General features: G+C 33.9%; 1 protein-coding gene across 2 annotated transcripts; it reads left to right on the forward strand.

Moving 5' to 3' along the window:
• The first annotated feature begins 373 nt into the window (after positions 1-373).
• On the forward strand, positions 374-13,997 carry LOC133700481 (histone-lysine N-methyltransferase, H3 lysine-9 specific SUVH4-like). 2 transcript variants are annotated; one of them, XM_062124020.1, is made up of 17 exons: positions 374-599; positions 1,116-1,816; positions 2,656-2,721; positions 3,339-3,401; positions 3,758-3,812; positions 3,909-4,018; positions 5,428-5,607; positions 6,375-6,473; positions 7,539-7,637; positions 8,176-8,216; positions 8,314-8,402; positions 10,750-10,909; positions 11,360-11,465; positions 11,542-11,724; positions 12,114-12,350; positions 12,588-12,701; positions 13,185-13,997. In XM_062124020.1, exons 2-16 carry the CDS (start codon positions 1,139-1,141, stop codon positions 12,699-12,701), a joined length of 2,280 nt encoding a protein of 759 aa, XP_061980004.1. In that variant the 5' UTR covers positions 374-599; positions 1,116-1,138; the 3' UTR covers positions 13,185-13,997. The 2 variants fall into 2 exon arrangements, with proteins under 2 accessions (XP_061980004.1, XP_061980005.1); XM_062124021.1 differs by lacking the exons at positions 11,542-11,724; positions 13,185-13,997 and having other exon boundaries at positions 12,588-12,844.
• Positions 13,998-19,676: the final 5,679 nt, after the last annotated feature.

A 19,676-nucleotide genomic window follows, 5' to 3' on the forward strand; every position in this document is an offset into this window, starting at 1 on the left:
TATAAATAATTTTCTGAGTATTTTAAGAAAACGTTATGATAAAAAAAATAAATTAGCATCACTGGTCGGGTAACAAATCTTTTTGATTTAAAAAACTTTCCTTTTTAATTTTTGTAGTTAATTTCAGGTTTAATTCCTGACCTCAAAATTAATAAACTAACATCTAGATGAACCCAGCTAAAATCCCAACACCGTCTAAACAAAAAAACAGTTTATTAGTATAATTTTTGGGACTGTGTTCCAGAATTTTAATAAAATTGATTTTTTATATTTTTAATTTTAAAATTAAAGATAAATTTTTAAAAATAAAAAAATATTATTTTAATATATTTTTAAATTAAAAACATCTTTTAAAAAACAACCCAAACAAACACTCATCACACCCCATCTAGCAGCAAGGAGTGGAGTGGACAGCGCAAGTCTTTTCTTCTTGGCTAGAATTCCCGCCGGGTGTTTTTGCCTTGAATGATCCTCAAATCCAAATTCCGTTGGTTTTTAAAAACCCTACGTTACGTCAGTCCCGAGGTTTTCTGCTTTCTGACTCTCTCTCACATTCTCCGTACCTCTCTCCAGTGTTCTCTCTGGAATTGCTCCTGCTGGTACGTTCCTCTTGACTTGAAATTCGATTTACATAGCAATTTTTTATATATTATTATTATAAATAAAGTCTCAGACTTTCGACTTCGACGACCAACTCAATTTTATACTTGCATTGATCCGTTTCTTTACTTTTTTTTTTGAATCTCGGCAAATCCTGGATACAGAATTTTTTTTCTTTCGATTTTGCTTGTCAATGTACTGCACTGAGTAGGAGGAATTTTCTTTAGGAAATTAATCGGCATTACTACTTCTTTAATGCAATGTAGGATATTTGAGGACTTGGGTTTTTCTTTTATGCAGTCTCTCTGTCTTTTTTCTTCTGGGTTCTTGAAAGTACTATATTTTTTTTTTCTGAAGCCATTATATATATATATTTTTTTAATTTTGTCTCTATAAGAGATTAAATTCGTAGAGTTTCGAAATACCGAATATGTGAATTAGAAGGTAGATCTAGTAGGGTTGCCAGTTCCTGATTCCTGCTTTGGAAAGCATGCTGATTGTTTTTCTAAATGTAGAATTCGGATATTGGGATTAACTGATGAAGAGTCCTTGCAAAGAAAGCAAGATTCCCAGTTATAAACGTATTAAGCAAGAACCTTCAAGTGAAGCAATTGACGTTTCTGTGACAAAGAACATTGCACAACGAGTTCAAAAAGTTGAGTCCAAGGGGTCTCTAGAGAGAAGATGCAGTCCTAGGCTTAAAAATAAGCCTCAAGAGAAAAGGCCGTGCTATGATGAAGGTCAGAGCATGAAGTTAGATGATCCTGAACTCGACATCTGCAAGAAAGAAGTTGAAGGAGAGTCAACAGGGCATGGACAGAGAAGATGGTGTCCAAGACTTGAAAGTATACCTGATAAGAGTAGGCCTAAACATGATGTGTGCAAGAAAGAAACTGGAGATTATAATCGGAAGAGACATTTAGAATCCCCTGGAGATAATGCTGGCAAGAGATGGAGCTTCATTAATCATCCAATGCAAGAATGGCTACCTGATATCGATAGAAAAGGCGGAGAAGACGGGCTCAAAAGAAGTGGTCTGGCCCTTGGTTCCTTACCTTTTAAATTTGATGACACAGAAATTGAGTTAGAAAACAATGCTAATCTGAAATGGACGGACTATCAAAGTTTTGTAGCTGATAGTATCAAACAGAAGGCCTGTACAGCAGTGAAAGAGACAGCAAGGACTTTTAATAATCATCACCTTAGCTGTGTTCAGGTGATTGCATTTATAAGGATCTTTTATGGAACTTATAAGTGGGTGCTTATGTATTTGTTTTAGCAATCCTAAAAATTACAAAATATTCCTTTGCTGTTTCCTCTTCTTGGCTAAATAGTGGTAAGGCACTGTTTTGTTGTGGCAGTGCAACTTTAAATGCAATGACTTGAATGTTTATGGAATGCAAATAAAAGAATGAAACAGTGACTGTAGTTTAACTGGACTGAAAAAAAATAGCTGGTCTGTGTTTTAGCTGCGATTTAAACTACAAAATGGAATGCTGTCAATAGGAAGTGATGTTGCAACAATAACTGGTGTACATTGATTTAATGATGCTCTCAAAACTTTCACCTGGGGAAAAGTTCAAACAAATCGCTGAAATAGTAGCTTTTGCATTTACAGAATAATCCGATTACTGTGTTTCATTTCATTAACTTAATTAGGAAATTTACTTCTCAGCCTTTTAGCTTGATGTGTTAATGGTCCAAGATGGAGTGGCATCCAGAGTTTCATTCAGCATTGATAAATTTCTGAATATACTGTACTTTGGAATACGTGATCCCAATACTAATGCTAAATATGTCTTGTAACATTGCTTGTGTGATAAAGTGTGACGATGCATCATTTTTTTTTAGCTAGTTTTACAAAAAAAAAAATATTTGTTTCTCAATAGCTAATTAATTTTTGATAAATAGTCATAACCTTATTTGGAAATATAATTTTTTCAAGAAAACCCGTAGTTCACTATTTTGGGGAATTGATAGCTTCTATTTCTTGATTTCTCTTTGTAAGTAATTTAATCTGGGATCATGCTAAGCAGCTACTTGGTGCTAACGCAGGAAGAAGAGAAGAGATATGAGAAGGTAGAGGCCAGAGATCCTCAGGTTGCTGATTATACTGATAATGTGAGTATGCGAGCCTTCTCATTTTCATTCCCTCCCTCTGTTTTCTCTCTGGTGGGCTTTGATCTTTTCCTTTAAGACTATATTCAAATCTTAAGCTTGGGATGCTAGTCAATATACTCAAAAAGTTATGGTAACATGCATTTCCCTTTTTGTTGTTTTTAATTAATGTTTTGGACTAATGCAAATAGGTGTTAAGATTCTTGTTCCTTGGTTCCACTTAACATTTTCTCTATAAAAAGATGACGGGGGAACATGGAATGGAAGCACATTGCAGTTCATTTGTTCTCTTGTGCTTAAGCCTTTAACTAAACTTCTTCTACCATATGCTTTTTGTTTGCCATTTGTATGACTAAAGCTGTACAGTATTTGCTATAATTTGAGGTAAAAATTACTAATAACTTCCCATTTTTTCCTCTTGTAATTTATCATATCTCATATTTTTTAAAAAAATTATGCCTTTTCTTTTGGAAAAATTATTTGGTGAATAGAACCATTTATGTAGAACAAATTGACTATCATGTGCCCACTTCTCTAGAGACCGCTTTCTCCATTTCATCTCTCTCGAGGAAGATCTTGGTCTTTGTGATTGTTATGCTAATGCTATGAAAACTTTGCAGAAGGGAAATTCATCCACTGCTAAGTGTACTTCAAAGCAACCAATTCTGAAGGAAATTTCCGAGGCAAGTTTATAGCAATCCTACTTCCTTCAAGTTTATAGCTGTGGATTAGCCAACAAAAATGAAATGCTTTGCAAGATTTGTTTTGCTCTATTTTGATGTAAAGGTGGTGAATACACATAACCAGCAGACGTGCAAGTATTTAATCATAATGAATGATTAGTCTTTTATCATGCACATATGCTATGTTGTGTTGCTAATGCTAGTTCCCAGCTGCATGAGCTGACCATTTGTCAAAATCATTTTGAAAATCTGTTCCGTCTATTTCTCTCATATAATGTTGGAGTTTTGAATCATTCTCTTTTGTTATTATGTATGGAACAATGATGATTTCTTTCTTTTTTGGTCATTCATGGTAGGCGTCAAAGAAGAATGAACAATCATACACTGAAAAACAAGTTGCTTATCTACCTGGTGGGTAAATCATAGTTGCATTATGTTTTTTTTTTTTTTTTTGCATTGATTTGCCTTGATATGCATGAATATATCTTAGCTATGAGCATCTTGCAGGTATTACTGTTGGGCATAAATTCTTCTCTCGAGATGATATGGTGGCTACAGGTTTCCGTGGACATTGGTTGAATGGAATTGATTACATACGCAAGCTTTGTGGCAAATTGGTTTGCATCTACATTTCTTTTTATTTGGATTGCAAGAAATACATTTTCCTGTTTCCTTTATGATACTCATTTAATTTTCATAGCTCTGGTCTGCTAGATTCATTTTTCCTGTGCTAGGAAGTCATACATAGTGAAACGTGGTATTTTGGCTGTTCTCATTTTAATACGAGATATGAAACCTCCACCCTTATTTCTTGGAACCTCATCCCCTAATAATCAATTGCTATCCTTTTAAGATTATAGGGCTTTAATGGCATTTTCTGCCATTTTTGTTCAAGTTGTGGTGCTTTAATAACTGACTTGTCAAATTAGTTTTATCATCTCTTACATGTTTTGAAGAAAATTTTGAAAGTTATATTTATATCTATGATTAGAACATCCCTTTACATGAATTTCCTAGACACTTAAGAATTGAGACTTGAGAAGTGTCCATGCATCAATGAAGAGCAGTGAGTCCAGGAAAAAAATTAATCTAAAATTGCTTCATAAATTCATGGCATATAGTTGAATTGCTATGTGAAGTAACTTAGAACATTTCAAAACATGCATGACTATGTGAAAAATGTGAAAAGAAATTGGTTATGCTTTAATTTCTGCTTACTTGAGGGATGATGCTTGTGTTTGTTGAAGGTATTTATCTGCTAGAAATTCTTTATGATTCTATTTGTGTTCCCTCTGCTTATTCATCATCCAGGAAGATTAGTTTATCAAACAAAGTGAAGAATTAAAGTGACAAGCAATCTTGCCCATGAAATGCGGTCCTGGTTGGGATTGCTCATGAAATTGTGACCCTGTTTGCAGTAGAGTAAACATAAGCTGAACTAAAGGTGATAAAAGCACTCCAAGGAATAGGAAATAGCACCCAATAGTTAACGAAATGAAAATTGCAACAGCTGAAACATTTTGTCAAATGAATTGAGCATCATCATCAATGAAGTAACGTTTTCTTGCAACTGGCTGAAAAAATTTCTTTAAGCTTACTTTTAGTGTAACCAATAAACAACAAATATGGGCTTCTTTTGCCTCTAAACCCAAATTTCTGCACATCTCAGTCAAATCCAAGTACAAGCGAACTACTAGCATATTTGGAAAACAAGCAGCATTAAACCATTAAAGCAGAAAAAAGAAAGGGATACTTCTACCAGCTATTTAAATCTTTGTTCAAACTTTTCCTTCCTTTTTCTGGTTTAATGCTTGCTGCTTTCCAGATGTTTTAACTTCATTAAAGCAGAAAAAAGAAAGGGACACTTCTACTTGCTATTTAAATCTTTGTTCAAACTGCTCCCTTTTTCTGGTTTAATGCTTGCTGCTTTCCAGATGTTTTAACTTCATTAGGGTTTATGAAAACTATACTCAATGCAAACTTTTGCACCTCTTTAATGTTCAATTATCTCTTGTAATATGTGCAGGGTAAGAACAATGAGTATAGCAGCCTGGTAGCAGTGGCAATCGTTTTGTCTGGACAATATCAAGACGGTGTTGATTGTTTAAATGAAGTAGTGTATACAGGCCAAGGCAGAAACAACATGAATGGTAGTAAGAGTCAAACTAAAGATCAAGTTATGCATTGTAGTAATTTGGCTCTTGAGGTATTATAAGCGTTTATGGTAGTTAAATGATATTGATCTATATTCTTGTTATATTACATTATTAGTTTATATTTTTTAATGAGCGCAAAGTAAAACTTTAAGGCTCTTCATATGAAGAGAGAGACAGGGCGGTTAGGGTTTTGACTGTGGTCCCATCCCCTTCCTAGTGACCATTCATCTCCGTACATGTCCATCATGGTGGAGAGTTTGGGAACTATATTAATGATGTAATTATGTTCATACTTGGAAAGTGACTGAGCTGAAGCTACAGAAATTTCTTTCTTTCTGAATTCTTCTTTCTATTGGTGAAATGATACTTCCTACTTGGTTCTATGAAATATGTTTTATTATTTTTGTACTAATCACTGATCAGTGTTCAGTTTTGTTCATTTATTTTAAAAAACACGCAAACCATGGGGATCCCTTTGTGTGCTTTCCCCACTCTAAACAGATGCTTTTTGTTCATATTGATATAACCACTTGTATGAGCTGCTTTCTTGAACTTTGTTCATGTAGCTTATTTATTCTCATAACTGATTAAATCTTCTAGTGGTAGTAAACAACCTTCTAAGTTATGATTTGATGGTTATAATAGCAATAGACTTGTTAATGTCAATATTTCATGACTGGGAATCCATCTCGATCTAACTTCATGTATTCTCAACTGTCCTCACTGTTACTTGGTACAGATATGTGGTCAACTTTTAAATCCTTTTTGTGTGTTTTATGGAATCTATTACTCATTTTTCATTTTGATCTTCTTGCAGAATAATATGGAGCAATCTGTACCTGTCAGGGTCATCTGTGAGCATAAACGTGGTGATAATCAAAGTGGCAAAGTTTACACATATTGTGGTTTGTACAAGGTTGGCATTATTGAAATTTACTTGCTTTAAAGAGTTTTATATGGTTAGCATGTAAAATTGTATTTGCATTGTATCTGTTGAAGATCTACTTGTGCCTACATCCTAATCACATATTCTGGGCTTTCTAAAAGACGTTAATCTTATAAATGGCTGAATTTCTAACTTGCAATTGCCAAAGGTTTTACCAAATATTAATTCTGTTGCCTTTCCTAAGCTAATATATCACATCATGTGCATGTCTTTTCCCTGTGCCTCCCTTCTCATAATTGGCTTCCAGTTTGGAAAAGCCTTTGTTTTTATTGCTTTTTATACATGGCAGACTCATTCAAAATCTCGTTTTCTTCCCCCTTAAAACTGTCAATTTTGATGCATCTGTGTTTTTTGCATCATTTTACAGATTGATGGAGGCATGTTCCAGAAAAAATTTAGTGCAATTTATTTTTAATTGTTTTTCCTCATAGCTCTGATTTCTTAGAAATGAATTTTTGATTGCATCCTGGTGACCTGTTTCTTGAGCTGTTTAGATGGTCAAACGGATATTTTGGTAGGTTGAAGCCTGAAATATTGAAGCTTTTCTTTGCAATTAGTGCCTTTTGTTTTTGTGTGTGTATGTTGAAAGTGGTCTTTGAACCATCATTTTTCTGAATATTAGCATTTGATGAGTCATAGGGAAATGAAAGATTTGAAAAATATTTGGAACTGTTTAACTGCTGAGGAAATTTTAAGGAAAGAAAGTAATGGTTCACTACCTAATGGCGTAATTGAATAATAAAGAAAAAACAAAGAGTACAGTGCAATGCATTCTTTTTAAGTGGATCGAATATTTGAGTATTGGATAAGCATAGAGGGAAATCATTTACATTTTTCATGATTTAAGTGATGTGTTCATTATTATTTTTACTAATGCTACATGGCTGAGTTAATAATATTGGACGAGTGTTGGTCAATGATACCTGAAGCCATTCTAATGCGTGGTTTATGCTGCACGTGTAAGATTTTGAACGTGCCTCAACTTTGGTATGACAATCTAAAATGTGTTCAGCTAATTTTTCATTCTGTCTGCAGGTTGTACGTTGCTGGTCTTTTAAAAGGGCTTCTGGATTTACTGTTTCTAAGTACTGTTTGAAACGACTTCAAGGGCAGCCCAAAGTTGAGATAGATGAGGTGACCTTTTCATCCTATTTTATAACCTAAAAAAAGAGTTTACCTGTTTAATTGATATGCTTTAATATTGCTCCTATTTAATAAACTTAAAGAGTTTACCTGTTTAGTTGAGATAGATGAGGTGACCTTTTCATCCTATTTTATAACATAAAAAAAGAGTTTACCTGTTTTTTCATGGGTCATAATAGTTTTAATTTCAAATATCATTTACTGATGTGCAATGAGAATTCTATTAGTTATGCTTTCATGAACATTGCTCCTCCTTGTTTTTGTTCCCCCCTTTTCTTTCCTTTTGTTCCGTGTAAGTTCTTTTTTTCAGAATAACACCATCTTATAGTATATTTCCCTCTAATATTTGCTTGTTTAGTCCAATTTGTAGTTGGATGTGGTGATATATGTCCCACACTTTACTGCAAATAAATCAGTAGTTTTAAGCTATGTGCTTTTCAGACATTGCTATGTTGAGTTTTCATTATCCAGTGTGTTCACCTTGGTAGTCATTTGTATTACCTGAACCTATTTGTTGCTTCTGTTTTAGGTTTGTTTTGAACAAGAAAGAACTATCGGCAAATTGCATGGGTATGAAACCTGTAGAGCTGTGATGTAACTGAATATGTACTATTTTCATGTGCATGCTTACATTGTGTAAACTGACAGAAGTATTTTATTTTCCAAGCTTGGTGTGTGAGGACATCTCTTTTGGGAAAGAAGACATACCTATTCCTGTTATCAATGTAATTGATAATCCTCCTATAGCACCTCCAGGCAAGTTACTGACCAACTTATGCTTTTCTGAGGGAAGTGGATCTGTTAGACAGACTATATATATATATATATATATATATCAAAAATAGCTTTGCTTATATATTTCAGGCGAGTGCTGCGTCACAAGGAAATTTTTTTTTCTCAATGCGAAAAATCATTTACCTTTTGCATTCCATGCTCATTTTAGTATATGATGCACATGAAAGACAATTTTTAGCATCACATTGCTTGTGTTTATTACCTTGAAAAATGTTACAGTCTCACAAGATTGTTTTTGGATATCAGACTCAAATCCTAGATCTAGTTTTCCATCAGCTGGGAGAGGGAGATGAAAAGCTATGAAGCTTTTATTTATAAAAGATAGAATTACATTTTTTTTACTATTATTTGCTTATTTTAAGTTACCTATAGGCTATAGCAATTAAATGTGAACAGCAACAAAACTTGAGATAGCGTAGTTTAATATTGAAACACAACAACTTGGTTTTTCTCTCAACTAATTTTGCAAGATTGAGCCCTTTGATTTTCTTTTTGATTGTAACTCAATCGCTAATCTAACATTTTACAAATCTCAAGGTTCTAGGAACATGGTAGTCACTACTTTTAATTTTAATGTTTAATGTTGATTTCATACCTTTCTCAAGTACCAAGTTAGTAATAGTCTTATTTATTATTATTACTCAATTAGGTCTTACTGTATTGATAAGATGGCAGTTGTTGCAGTTATAGCATTGGCTTTCGTCAAGTTTTTGACATCTACCTTTTCAAACATTCTCTCTTTTAGCATACCATGAAAAATGGTATTTGTTTCAATGGAACATAATTTTCTGTTTGAAGGAATTGACCTTTGTTAGGGCAGTCACTGAATCCCATTAGCAAGCATTGCCGATAAAAGTTTTAGCGTACCATGAAAAATGGTATGTGTTTCAATGGAACATAATTTTCTGTTTGAAGGAATTGACCTTTGTTAGGGCAGTCACTGAATCCCATTAGCAAGCATTGCCAATAAAAGTGCTAGCACTAAGTACGCAGGGGCTCTAGGCTTAAGTGGCTGTCATGCATCTGAGAGAAGCAAGATTTCCAACTTTAATATAAAATGTAAAGTGACCTATATTAAGAGATTTATAATATATAATACCAGATTGCGTGGTGGCACAAAGACTTCAGATCCAACTTCCACATAAGCTGTTATTTTAGTTTGGAATATCTAATAGCATCCAAACAAATCATCAAGCCATTAAAACATAACTTTTCACTCTATTCTCCTGTACTTTGAGAATATGCTGGTTATTGGTAGTATTTATAAGAGATTGTTTTAAACAAGGACTCCATCATAATGTACTAAAAGTATAAAAACTACTTGAAATTTTTATTTGTATGTCATAATCATCATTTTCATCAAATATAAGAGTTGAAATTTTATTTGTGTAGGTCATAATCATCACTTTCATCAAGTATAAGACCACCATCATACAAGGAAGATGGTGGTCTTTCTGGTCTTCCTTTGTTGTTCCCGAGCATGGCAGACATGTCTTGTTTACAGTTAAACTAATGACAGCATTGCAGCCAGGACATATCATGAAATAAATAACAATGATACATCATAATGAAAAATAAATAAAAAGAATATGATGACATCTTCATCAACGTGTTTGCTTTTTAATCTCCGAGCAGTCCTTAAATATGCTGGTTATGGGCATAATACGTAATTCATTGATGCCTCACATGGGTTTTAAAGTCATTTTGGCCCGAAGTGCTGCTCCTGGTGCCTGCACTGCTTGGAGATATTAGCCACAGTTTGACATAACATGATAGATTGTTTAATAAAAGAAGAGTTTCTAGTTATCTGATTTAACCGTTCAACAAAAGTGACTTTACACCATTGCAGGGTAGTTATTGCATTTGTTGTTTTTTCCACATGTTGTTTGGTGAACTGGAGCATTTAGTTCTGGTGAACAAGTGTGATAATGTGATGGTTAGTTTGTTGCAATTTTCTTTTCAGGTACGTTTGATGTAAGCATGTGGTACTAATAATACTATGCATTAATGTATCATTGACATGAATGCAGACACAAAACTTGCTCGTTTCAGGTTTAGAAATTATATTTTGAATTCTGCTGTTAGAACACAAATTTCTTGTATTTTTCTTAAGTAGAGAAAACTCTTTCCTTTAGCCAAAAGAAATTCTCTATTTTCTTTTTTAGGTGATTTTTGTGCCCCTTCTTTTCTACTTAGTCTGCCTTTTTTTTTCTTATTTGATTGGTCTCCTCTTGTTTGTTGGCATGTAAATAAATTAAACAAATTTATCTATGTTGTCTTTGTCAATGATTTAATTTTGAAATTATAGGCTTTAAATATATCAAGTCTGTTCAAGTTGCAAGAAATGTGATCATTCCTCCAAGTGCCTCTGGGTGTGATTGTAAAGGAAAATGTACAAATCCAAGGTCTTGTTCTTGTGCTCGACTTAATGGCTTTGACTTTCCATACGTGGACATAGATGGTGGCAGGTGAGATTTGAATGTGGTTCTTATAAAATTCATTTTTTTGGTTGCCTATTAGAATGGTACATTTTCATTTTGGAATAAATGAAGTTTTGCTTATTAAAGAAAGGGGAAACAATGAGATATTTTTTTTCCACACCAATTGTTTTTATTTGTGCTGATACTCAACTCACCCAAGTCCCAGCCAAAAAACTAGATGGATCCGGTCATATGAATTAGTTTCTCTCTGATTTTTTTGGGCCAAACTTTTGAGAAGTTGAGGCACAAAAACTTTTTACCACTTTAAGCCTTTCCATTATAGGTGTACCTTATACCTTGTTGTCTCTTCTATATTTTGACCTTTTCATGATCCTTTATCACGTCTCAATTGTCTGATCTAGTCCTTTTGTTTTATAAAGATTGATGTGTTTATTCTTCATCTTGCCCATATTGCTTCTTGAATATATTTATTTTCAGATTGATTGAAGCAAAGGATGTGGTGTTTGAATGTGGTCCTGGATGTAGCTGTGGACCTAGTTGCATTAACCGCGTCTCTCAGCGTGGATTGAAGTACCAACTTGAGGTATTTACACACAATCAAGAACCAATTTCTTTTCAGCATAAGTCATCATATTTATTGGGAAATTTTCTTTGAACAGGTCTATCGTACAGCAGACAAAGGATGGGCTGTTAGGTCTTGGGATGTAATTCCTTCTGGTGCTCCAGTGTGTGAATACTTTGGAATTCTTAGGAGGAATGATGAATTGGATAACGTCTCTGGGAATGAATTTATATTTGATATTGACTGCTGGCATACAATGAATGAAATAGGGGGAAGAGAGGTACTAGTACCATCATTCAAGGAAATATCATTTTCATATCTTGTCTTAACCTGTGTATGACATGGGATTGTGGGAAGCATGAAAATTATAATACTAACTTGTTGTGATAGCTTTATATACTTGGTCATGGACAATATTTTGCAAGTACTTGTCTCAGTGGTCTTTCTGCATGCTAACACTGAGAGTTAACAAGTAAATATCAATTGTTGTTAACCTGTGGCGCTATTTACCAACTTGTTCTCATTCTTATTCAAAGACCAAATTGCGCTTGGAATATGCATTCTACTTTTTGTTTAGCTTGGTTCTTATTATAGTGCTCGTTGCCAGAGCCTTTGTGTTTCCATTACTTTCGTTCCTTCGCAATGGAATATAAATGTATTTTCTTGCAGAGGCGACAAGGTGATGGGTCTGCACCTGCAATTGATCCTCTGAAGAAAGTAGATGTCAAGATGGATGAAAGTGAATCTGAGTTTTGCATAGATGCGATCTCTTATGGTAATGTTACCAGATTTATTAATCATAGTTGTCAGCCCAACCTATTTGTCCAGTGCATTTTGAGCACCCACCATGATATCCGACTTGCTCGAATTGTGCTATTTGCAGCAGACGATATACTTCCTATGCAAGTAAAGTTCCATTTATGTTTCTCTTCCATTCACTTTGGATTCGATGTCTTTTGAGTTTTTTTTCTGGATATTTGTTATAAGCTCCTTTTTTTTCCACATGTTAACCTGGTATTGTAATAAATAGTTTTTGTTTTCGCTTGATGTTATAACCTGGGCTTGCTTTTTATGTGATATGTCATCTCCTAGGCGTTGACAACAACTTAAGAATAAAAGATGGTTTTTCTATGTTGCAAACAGGAACTTACTTATGACTATGGCTACGCGCTTGATAGCGTTGTTGGTCCTGATGGGAAACTAAAACAGTCGCCATGCTACTGTGGCACGGATGAGTGTCGGGGGCGCTTATATTAGGTAAGACAAAGGTTTATAAACTTAGATTACAGTTTGTATACACATTTCTTTTGAAATAAATAAATAACACCATTGCTTGGTATTCCTTTGTACAGAATACTTATTATATACGATAATTTATTTGGCTTGATGTGTTTTGATTAGCTGAGATGCATCAAATTAATAATATTTTCTGGTGAATATCTTATTTCTTGTCATTCTTTGGTAATTATCAAGGGGTTGCATTTTGTTACACCCCTACCTGTTGCTTACGGCCTTTTGGACTGCATCTTGCCTCCTCCACAGGGTCTTATGATAAGTATTAGTTATTTATAGTCAAAACGAAATCGGTGTATACTTGGGTAGAAATGTAATGAAAGCAAAGAGCAATTAATATCATTTTTTCCCTGTTTGATAAAGTCAGAACTATATGTGTTTTATGCTTTCACTACACTAATAATTATTTTTTTTGGATTGCGTAAAATCCAATGTTTGAAATGATAGGTCCTACTTTCCGCGCGTATAGTGCCAATTACCAATCCTGGTATGAATTAATTTTTCTGTGGGTAACTAAAGAAAAGGGTGGCACGATTGTGCACCAGAAAAGGGAAATCCCAAGGAATTGGGTAATATCCTTTGATAAAGATGGCTCATTTCTTTTCTTGCCTTTTCCTTCCATTACATTACTGTTGGTACAAATGGTTAGTCAATATTAATCAAATCATAGCATGACTTCATTAGCACGATTCTCACACTCATAGGGCGAATTGTAGCCAGCAACACTGCAAATCACAGGAAACTCACTGTGTCTTCGCTATTGATGATCCCCAAGGGGACTTGTTCATGGATGTTGCTATCATTCATCAAACCTCCAAACCTCTTAAAAGCTGCATACCGGTGTTTAGGCTGCTTCATTGGATGTGCTTGATGGGGGGGGAGGTGGATTAAATTGGTGCTTGGTGGCCAATAGAAGTGCATAATTAAGGTTGTGTTGTGGGAACTTCCCGTTGATGGAAACATATCTACCCGAACTGGAGCTGTCATGTTGATGTTTGCTGCCTGATCATTGTTTCCTTGAATATAGGCAAAGAGGCTGACACATGATCCATAACAAGGTTGAATTCATTAGCAAAACTTCAAGGCCAGGTAAGCATGGATGTGATTGTAATTTTAAGTGTGGGAGAATTGGTCAGGTGGTGTTCCATACAGGCACACACGCTTATGGAGGAGAGAATCTTTGAAAGCCTATGAATTGCACTAGTGTGGCAAATGATTAGCTTATTATTAAATTATTTAAAGCTTGAGACCTGTAGGGTATTTGATAGTGTGGTTTGACTGTATTTTTATAAATATTTTATTTTTTTAAAAAAATTAAATTAATATTTTTTAATGTATTTTTATTTTTATTTTAATATATTTTTAAATAAAGAACATTTTAAAAAAAAAATTATCACACTTTCAAACGTGCATTATCTTTTATACTAAATTAAAAGTCATATATGGACATATGGCAATGCAACACCTCTTACCAAAACTTATAGGTTGTGGGAAAACATTGCAGCTGGATTGTTATAGTAGATTGTCATTTTTGTCCTTTAACAAATCAGCCTGGAAAACTAAGTTAAGATATTTTCCATGAGTTCCATTTGTTATTTTTATTTTGATTGGGGGTATTAAAGTCTTTCTAATCTTTCTTCGCTGTCCTTAAAAGCAAAGCATTAGATAATTGGTTGCTAAAAGTTTTTTTTTGATTTTATATTTTTAGCACAATCAAATTATAAACTTATCCTTGTATCAAAATTAATTTAAGATTGCTTTTGGTTTTTTTTTTTTTTTGTATTTTCATGTGTGTTTTTTTGTCATAGCCAGATTAGAGGAGGGATAAATTGGTCTTTTACAGTAATTAAAAAATATTAAAATTTGATACTTGTTAGGCACGTGCTGAGCATATGGCAATGTGTGAAAGGATGTTGTTGTGTTTTGACAGCATTGCAACGTGTTCTAGTTGTGAAGAATTACCGTCCATTATGTCATTAAATTCTCGATGGCATCCTCTCTCTATAGCTCAAGTCATATGTTTTATAAGCTAACAAGGTAGATATTAGTTATTATTTTTTAAAATTTTTTTTCCATCTCATAATTTAACATTAGTTTTTTTTTTAAATTAGGTTTCATGATTTTTTTTTTGTCAGTTTATTCCAATCTCATAACATGATCTATAAATTTGAAGGGTTGACTCAGGTGGGTTCAAATTTTTTTATAGCTTATAAATGCTATTTTTCTTAATCATTTCCATCTTATAATTCAACATTGGTTTTTTTTTTTAAAAAAAATAGATTTCGTGATTTTTTTCATTTTTTTTTAAAGATTATCATAATTTTTTTTCTTTTTCTCTGTTATTTTTTGTTTATTTTTGTAAATTTTTTTTTCATTATTTAATATTGATTTTTCTATTTCTATAAAATGTGATCGCATTGATTGGATATTATTCTCTCTCTCTTTTTTTATCGGACTCCTAGCAAAACACAAATGACATAGCTAGAAGAATAAATTGTGTGAAGGTGTATCATCCTCTTTTTACTGTACTGTATCAAACAAACAAAAGCAAGATTGATCCATTGGTCGAGGGAAAGAGAGCTTAAATAAACAAAAAAGTGATTTGTGATCTCTTCCACTGAAGGATACTTAAATTCGTGGGGGAGAGAGATGCTAAAATTTTGATACCATCACCAGCTGCGTCCCTGTAGGAGTCGAGAGTTGATTGGTGAAGTGGAAACCCAAGTAGCCATTCTGTAACATCTTATTTCACTATCTTTTTGGCTGTGAATCACTTGATATGGAGCACACTCAAGGCGCAAACAATTTGCTGGCTCTAAGATAATAGTAGTACACAGAGCCAGAGTCAAAAAGACTAAACCAATCCTCTCTGATCTTGCCGAATCCATTTGGCCTATTCCTCGAACCACGGCTCTCTATGTGGTCCTGATTATTTGTTTACAACAAGTGAATAAAAGCATTGAAGAAGGCACAAAAATTGTAAGGTGTGGTATGCATCTCTTGCTTTTTTCCTAGTGCTGGTGGCTACATGAACGGTCACTTTGCGTTTTTCTTTTGGGGAGATTCCATTTTCCGACCTGTTGTTACTGTGTTAGTCTTTTGTCAACGATGAGATTACAAATACATGGCCTTGTTGACGACGGCACACACGTTGATCCCTTTTACCAAAACGAAAGAGTAAAGTTGATCCAACTCCTTTTTCTTCCAATCCAGAGACGTTATAATCGCCCACAACCAATTACCTTTTAACTCGAGAACTGATCAAATGCGTTTTCGGTGGTGAATTATTGGCCCACTTCCACTGCTTGTGATTGTCTTTTACTTGGACCCGTCAAACAATGAGAAAAATGCATGCAAAGCTATATATTCACTTGCATGCCATGGACTAGGCATGCCTAGCAGGCGTGTCTTGACGGGTTATTCACAAATTAGTAAAACCACATTGCGTGTTCTAAATTTCTTATGTATTTGCCTAAATGGAAGACCTGGGCAACAAATAGGGCAATGATGCATTGACACATGCCTATCACTCTATCTTTTGTTACCTAATACCATATCTTATGGGCCGAAAATTGGTCTGAAACCATCTTGTTGCCATTACTTAGGGTGACATGCCACCAACAACTCATCGTCTCGGGACTGTGGGATAATAAATATTTGTTATTAGGCTTTTCTTGAGCTACAAAAACCTCGCCAGCACCATTTTTTATTGACAAATAATCCCATTTGTTGTAATTGGATATTAGGAGGAAGCATGCTGCTATGATCCTCAAATTGAAAGTTTGGACTTCACGGACGTATATGCTTACTAAGTCAAAACCCAACCACCTTGATCTACACACTCAAGTTCATATATATATATATATATATATATATATATCAAAATGAAGTTTGAAACGTTCCTATTAGCACTATATATTTGAGACCGAACCCCATAGGCATGCTCAATTATCAAGTCAGCGACGCAAGGGGAAATTTGTCTAGTTAAGTAGTATTGCTGAGATATATTGTTTCTTATGGCTTATGGGACTGACTTCTATGATGAAAAATTTTGTTTTCCTTTTCTTAATTATTTCCATGATGTTTTTTTATATATAAATTGGGGTTAAAAGTCTAAAACAAAAACAAATAAGGAAATACTGGTCCAATCAAATTCTAATAAAAAACTAATACAAACTCTCTGAAAGATGTTAATAGTCAAATCATCCCTGAAGGATGCTTGAACAAACCAAAATTAACGAGCTAATCAGCGGCATCATTAGCTTCCCCATAAATATGTTGTACAGTTCTATTTTCAGTCACTAATGTTAAATGATTTCGCTACCTCATGTCTCCAAATAACCAAATTCAACGGTTTAGATCAAAGATTCAGGTTGAATTCTAAAAACAGAAACGAATCAAGAATGAGAGAATTACATTTCATTGTCTAGTTTAAAGGTCTTTGTACCCTCTCAAAGGAAAAAAAAAAAACACAAAAAAAGGTAATTGAGTTCTCTGGGCCATAGCTATGTGTTTTTGTGGTTCGGCTAATCTTGCATAGAGACTGTGGAACACGGAGATCCAACGACGACTACCTTCCCATTAATTTGGCCTCGAAAAGTAACCAGTAGACACGACCATGCCTAACTCATCGAGAAGCCAATCAATCCAATCGAAACAGGTCACGCACAAAGAGATGCTCTTTTTTCTTTGAGTTGTGATTAAGTTTACAAATCAATAATATTCAGCGTGGGAAACATCACTTACTCCTTAATTGGTTCTAGTAGCAAACGCCATAATTAGAAGATAATTTTGGTGATTAAGAAACCATTTTGGACCCACACCTGCTGTCAGTCCCACAAGCCACAAAAAAGACCAAGAGTTGTTCAAGAAATTGTTGGGATTCTTGATCATGGTGTGGTCCTATGGTCTAATCAAGGATTAAGCATAATTTGTTTGGCTTTAGTTGATTACTCTAGACAATGCATGTGACCATAGCTAGAATGCTGCTTAATTAACCAGCCATTTGCGTGAGGTAACTGTAATCTCTTACAATGATTTCATCAGCCTTGAGGTGGAAATTAAGTCATCAAAAACATCATGTGATTGCGCTGGTAGCATCAAATCTAATCGGGTGGTTAATTTTTTCAAGCAAAATATCTAACATTGTTTTAGAAAGCTTTAAATTAAATTGAGAAAGACTTTACTATTTTTTTTTAATCAAGAAACTAGTTTAAAACAAGTATAATCATTAAAAATAGTTAATTCTTGCTCGTGTACTTTTCTTTTTATCAATAAATCAGTGTTTTTTTTTTTTAATGTGTTGTGATGAGGTTGAAGATCCTTTGATGAAGGTGCGACTCTTCTTCTTAAGTTGATGTGTTTAAAAATAAGGGAATGAAAAGAAAAGGAAGGGAGATAAAGAAGAGAATTTGGCAGAAAATAATTTGCCTGGCTCTTTGTTGTGAATTTTTGTATTAGATTTAATCTATTTTTTGGTACATTACAAGCTTATAAATGTGCATGCTCGCACACTAACCCTAGCACAAACATGAAAAATACAAAACATGAAAAGTATGTCTCAAACTAGATTTAAAAAAAAATACAAAACAAGAAAAATATGTTTTCTTGTATAGTTAGGAAATCTATTAGACCTCCTTTCTAGTATTGGGCTTTAATATGCCTCTACAAGTTGAGTGAGAGTACACACCTAACTTAAATAAGAAAAAAAAAAAGGAGCAAAATGCACAGAGCTCAATATTTGGTAAGAACATCATTTATCAAATCATTAATGACTATAAATTAAGCTTACAATTCCTTTTGCAATCATATAACTAATAAAATAAAAATTAATTTTAACATATTTCATGCGTGAATAAAAAACCAAGTTAGCTATAAAATAAATTGTTCCAAGATTATCATAACATAAGATAGAAAAAGAAGATAACATATAGTCAAGTTTAGATAATAAGAAGAAGAGTTACAGTAACTGAGCAATAGTTTTATATTCAGTCCTCGTAGAAGATCGAACAATTATTTTCTATTTACTAGACTTTTAAGAGATAAGATAACGATAAAGATATATAGAATAAAAAATCATAGAATTTTGATCATCGAAATTACCAACCAATTAGAGTTGTTAAAGCCATGCAATAAGATACTCTAATAGGCATTAAAAGATAAGTCAAAATGAGATGTAGAATGAACATAACATAAGATATATTTAACTTCAAGTTAATGATCCTCAAACGAAAGCATATACATAGGTTGATCAAAGAAATATTAGGTCTTGTAAATGCAAGTTACTGAAGAGCTCCAACCACTTAACAGTCTGAATAAAGCAGAAATTAGCTGTGCGAACTAAAGATGTTAGAACAAGGTCTAAATATTTTTAGACCCAATTTGATATCACTGAGCACATCATATTGAGATAATTTTTTATCTTTTGTTCTTAGATTTTAAACAAACCATCAGTGTTCCAATCGTGTGCATGCACAGTAAATATCAATTACATGCTCGAGGGATGCTGACATGAAGTTTGCTAACCATTTCCTTCAACCAGAGGACCAAAAACAGGAGAGAAAAAACATATATAGTCAGAGAGGATCAACCAATAAACGCAGCAATTATAGGTTAGGCTCTCTCTTCATATTACAAATAAGCCCATGAAAATGGAGGGGCCATGATCATCAACCTGGTCCCCACTGCATCGCAGGAAGAATGTGACCCTTCACTAACCCCCCCCCCCCCTATCCTTGCGTTGCCCCTCCTATGTGGAAGAAGCTTTCTTCTACAACCAAACACTTGTATAATGTATTGTTCATCAAGAAACCAGATGGGTTAATTCACTTCATTAGCCAGGAAGACGATAAGAAGAAAAGAAAGGCAGGAAAAGGAGGCAATGCACCAAATGAAACTCTCTCCTTCCAAATCTAGCCAGCAAAAAGTGGCTTTAAATTA

This window comes from Populus nigra, chromosome 8, assembly GCF_951802175.1.
Source record: "Populus nigra chromosome 8, ddPopNigr1.1, whole genome shotgun sequence".
In the NCBI taxonomy this organism is placed as follows: Eukaryota; Viridiplantae; Streptophyta; class Magnoliopsida; order Malpighiales; family Salicaceae; genus Populus; species Populus nigra.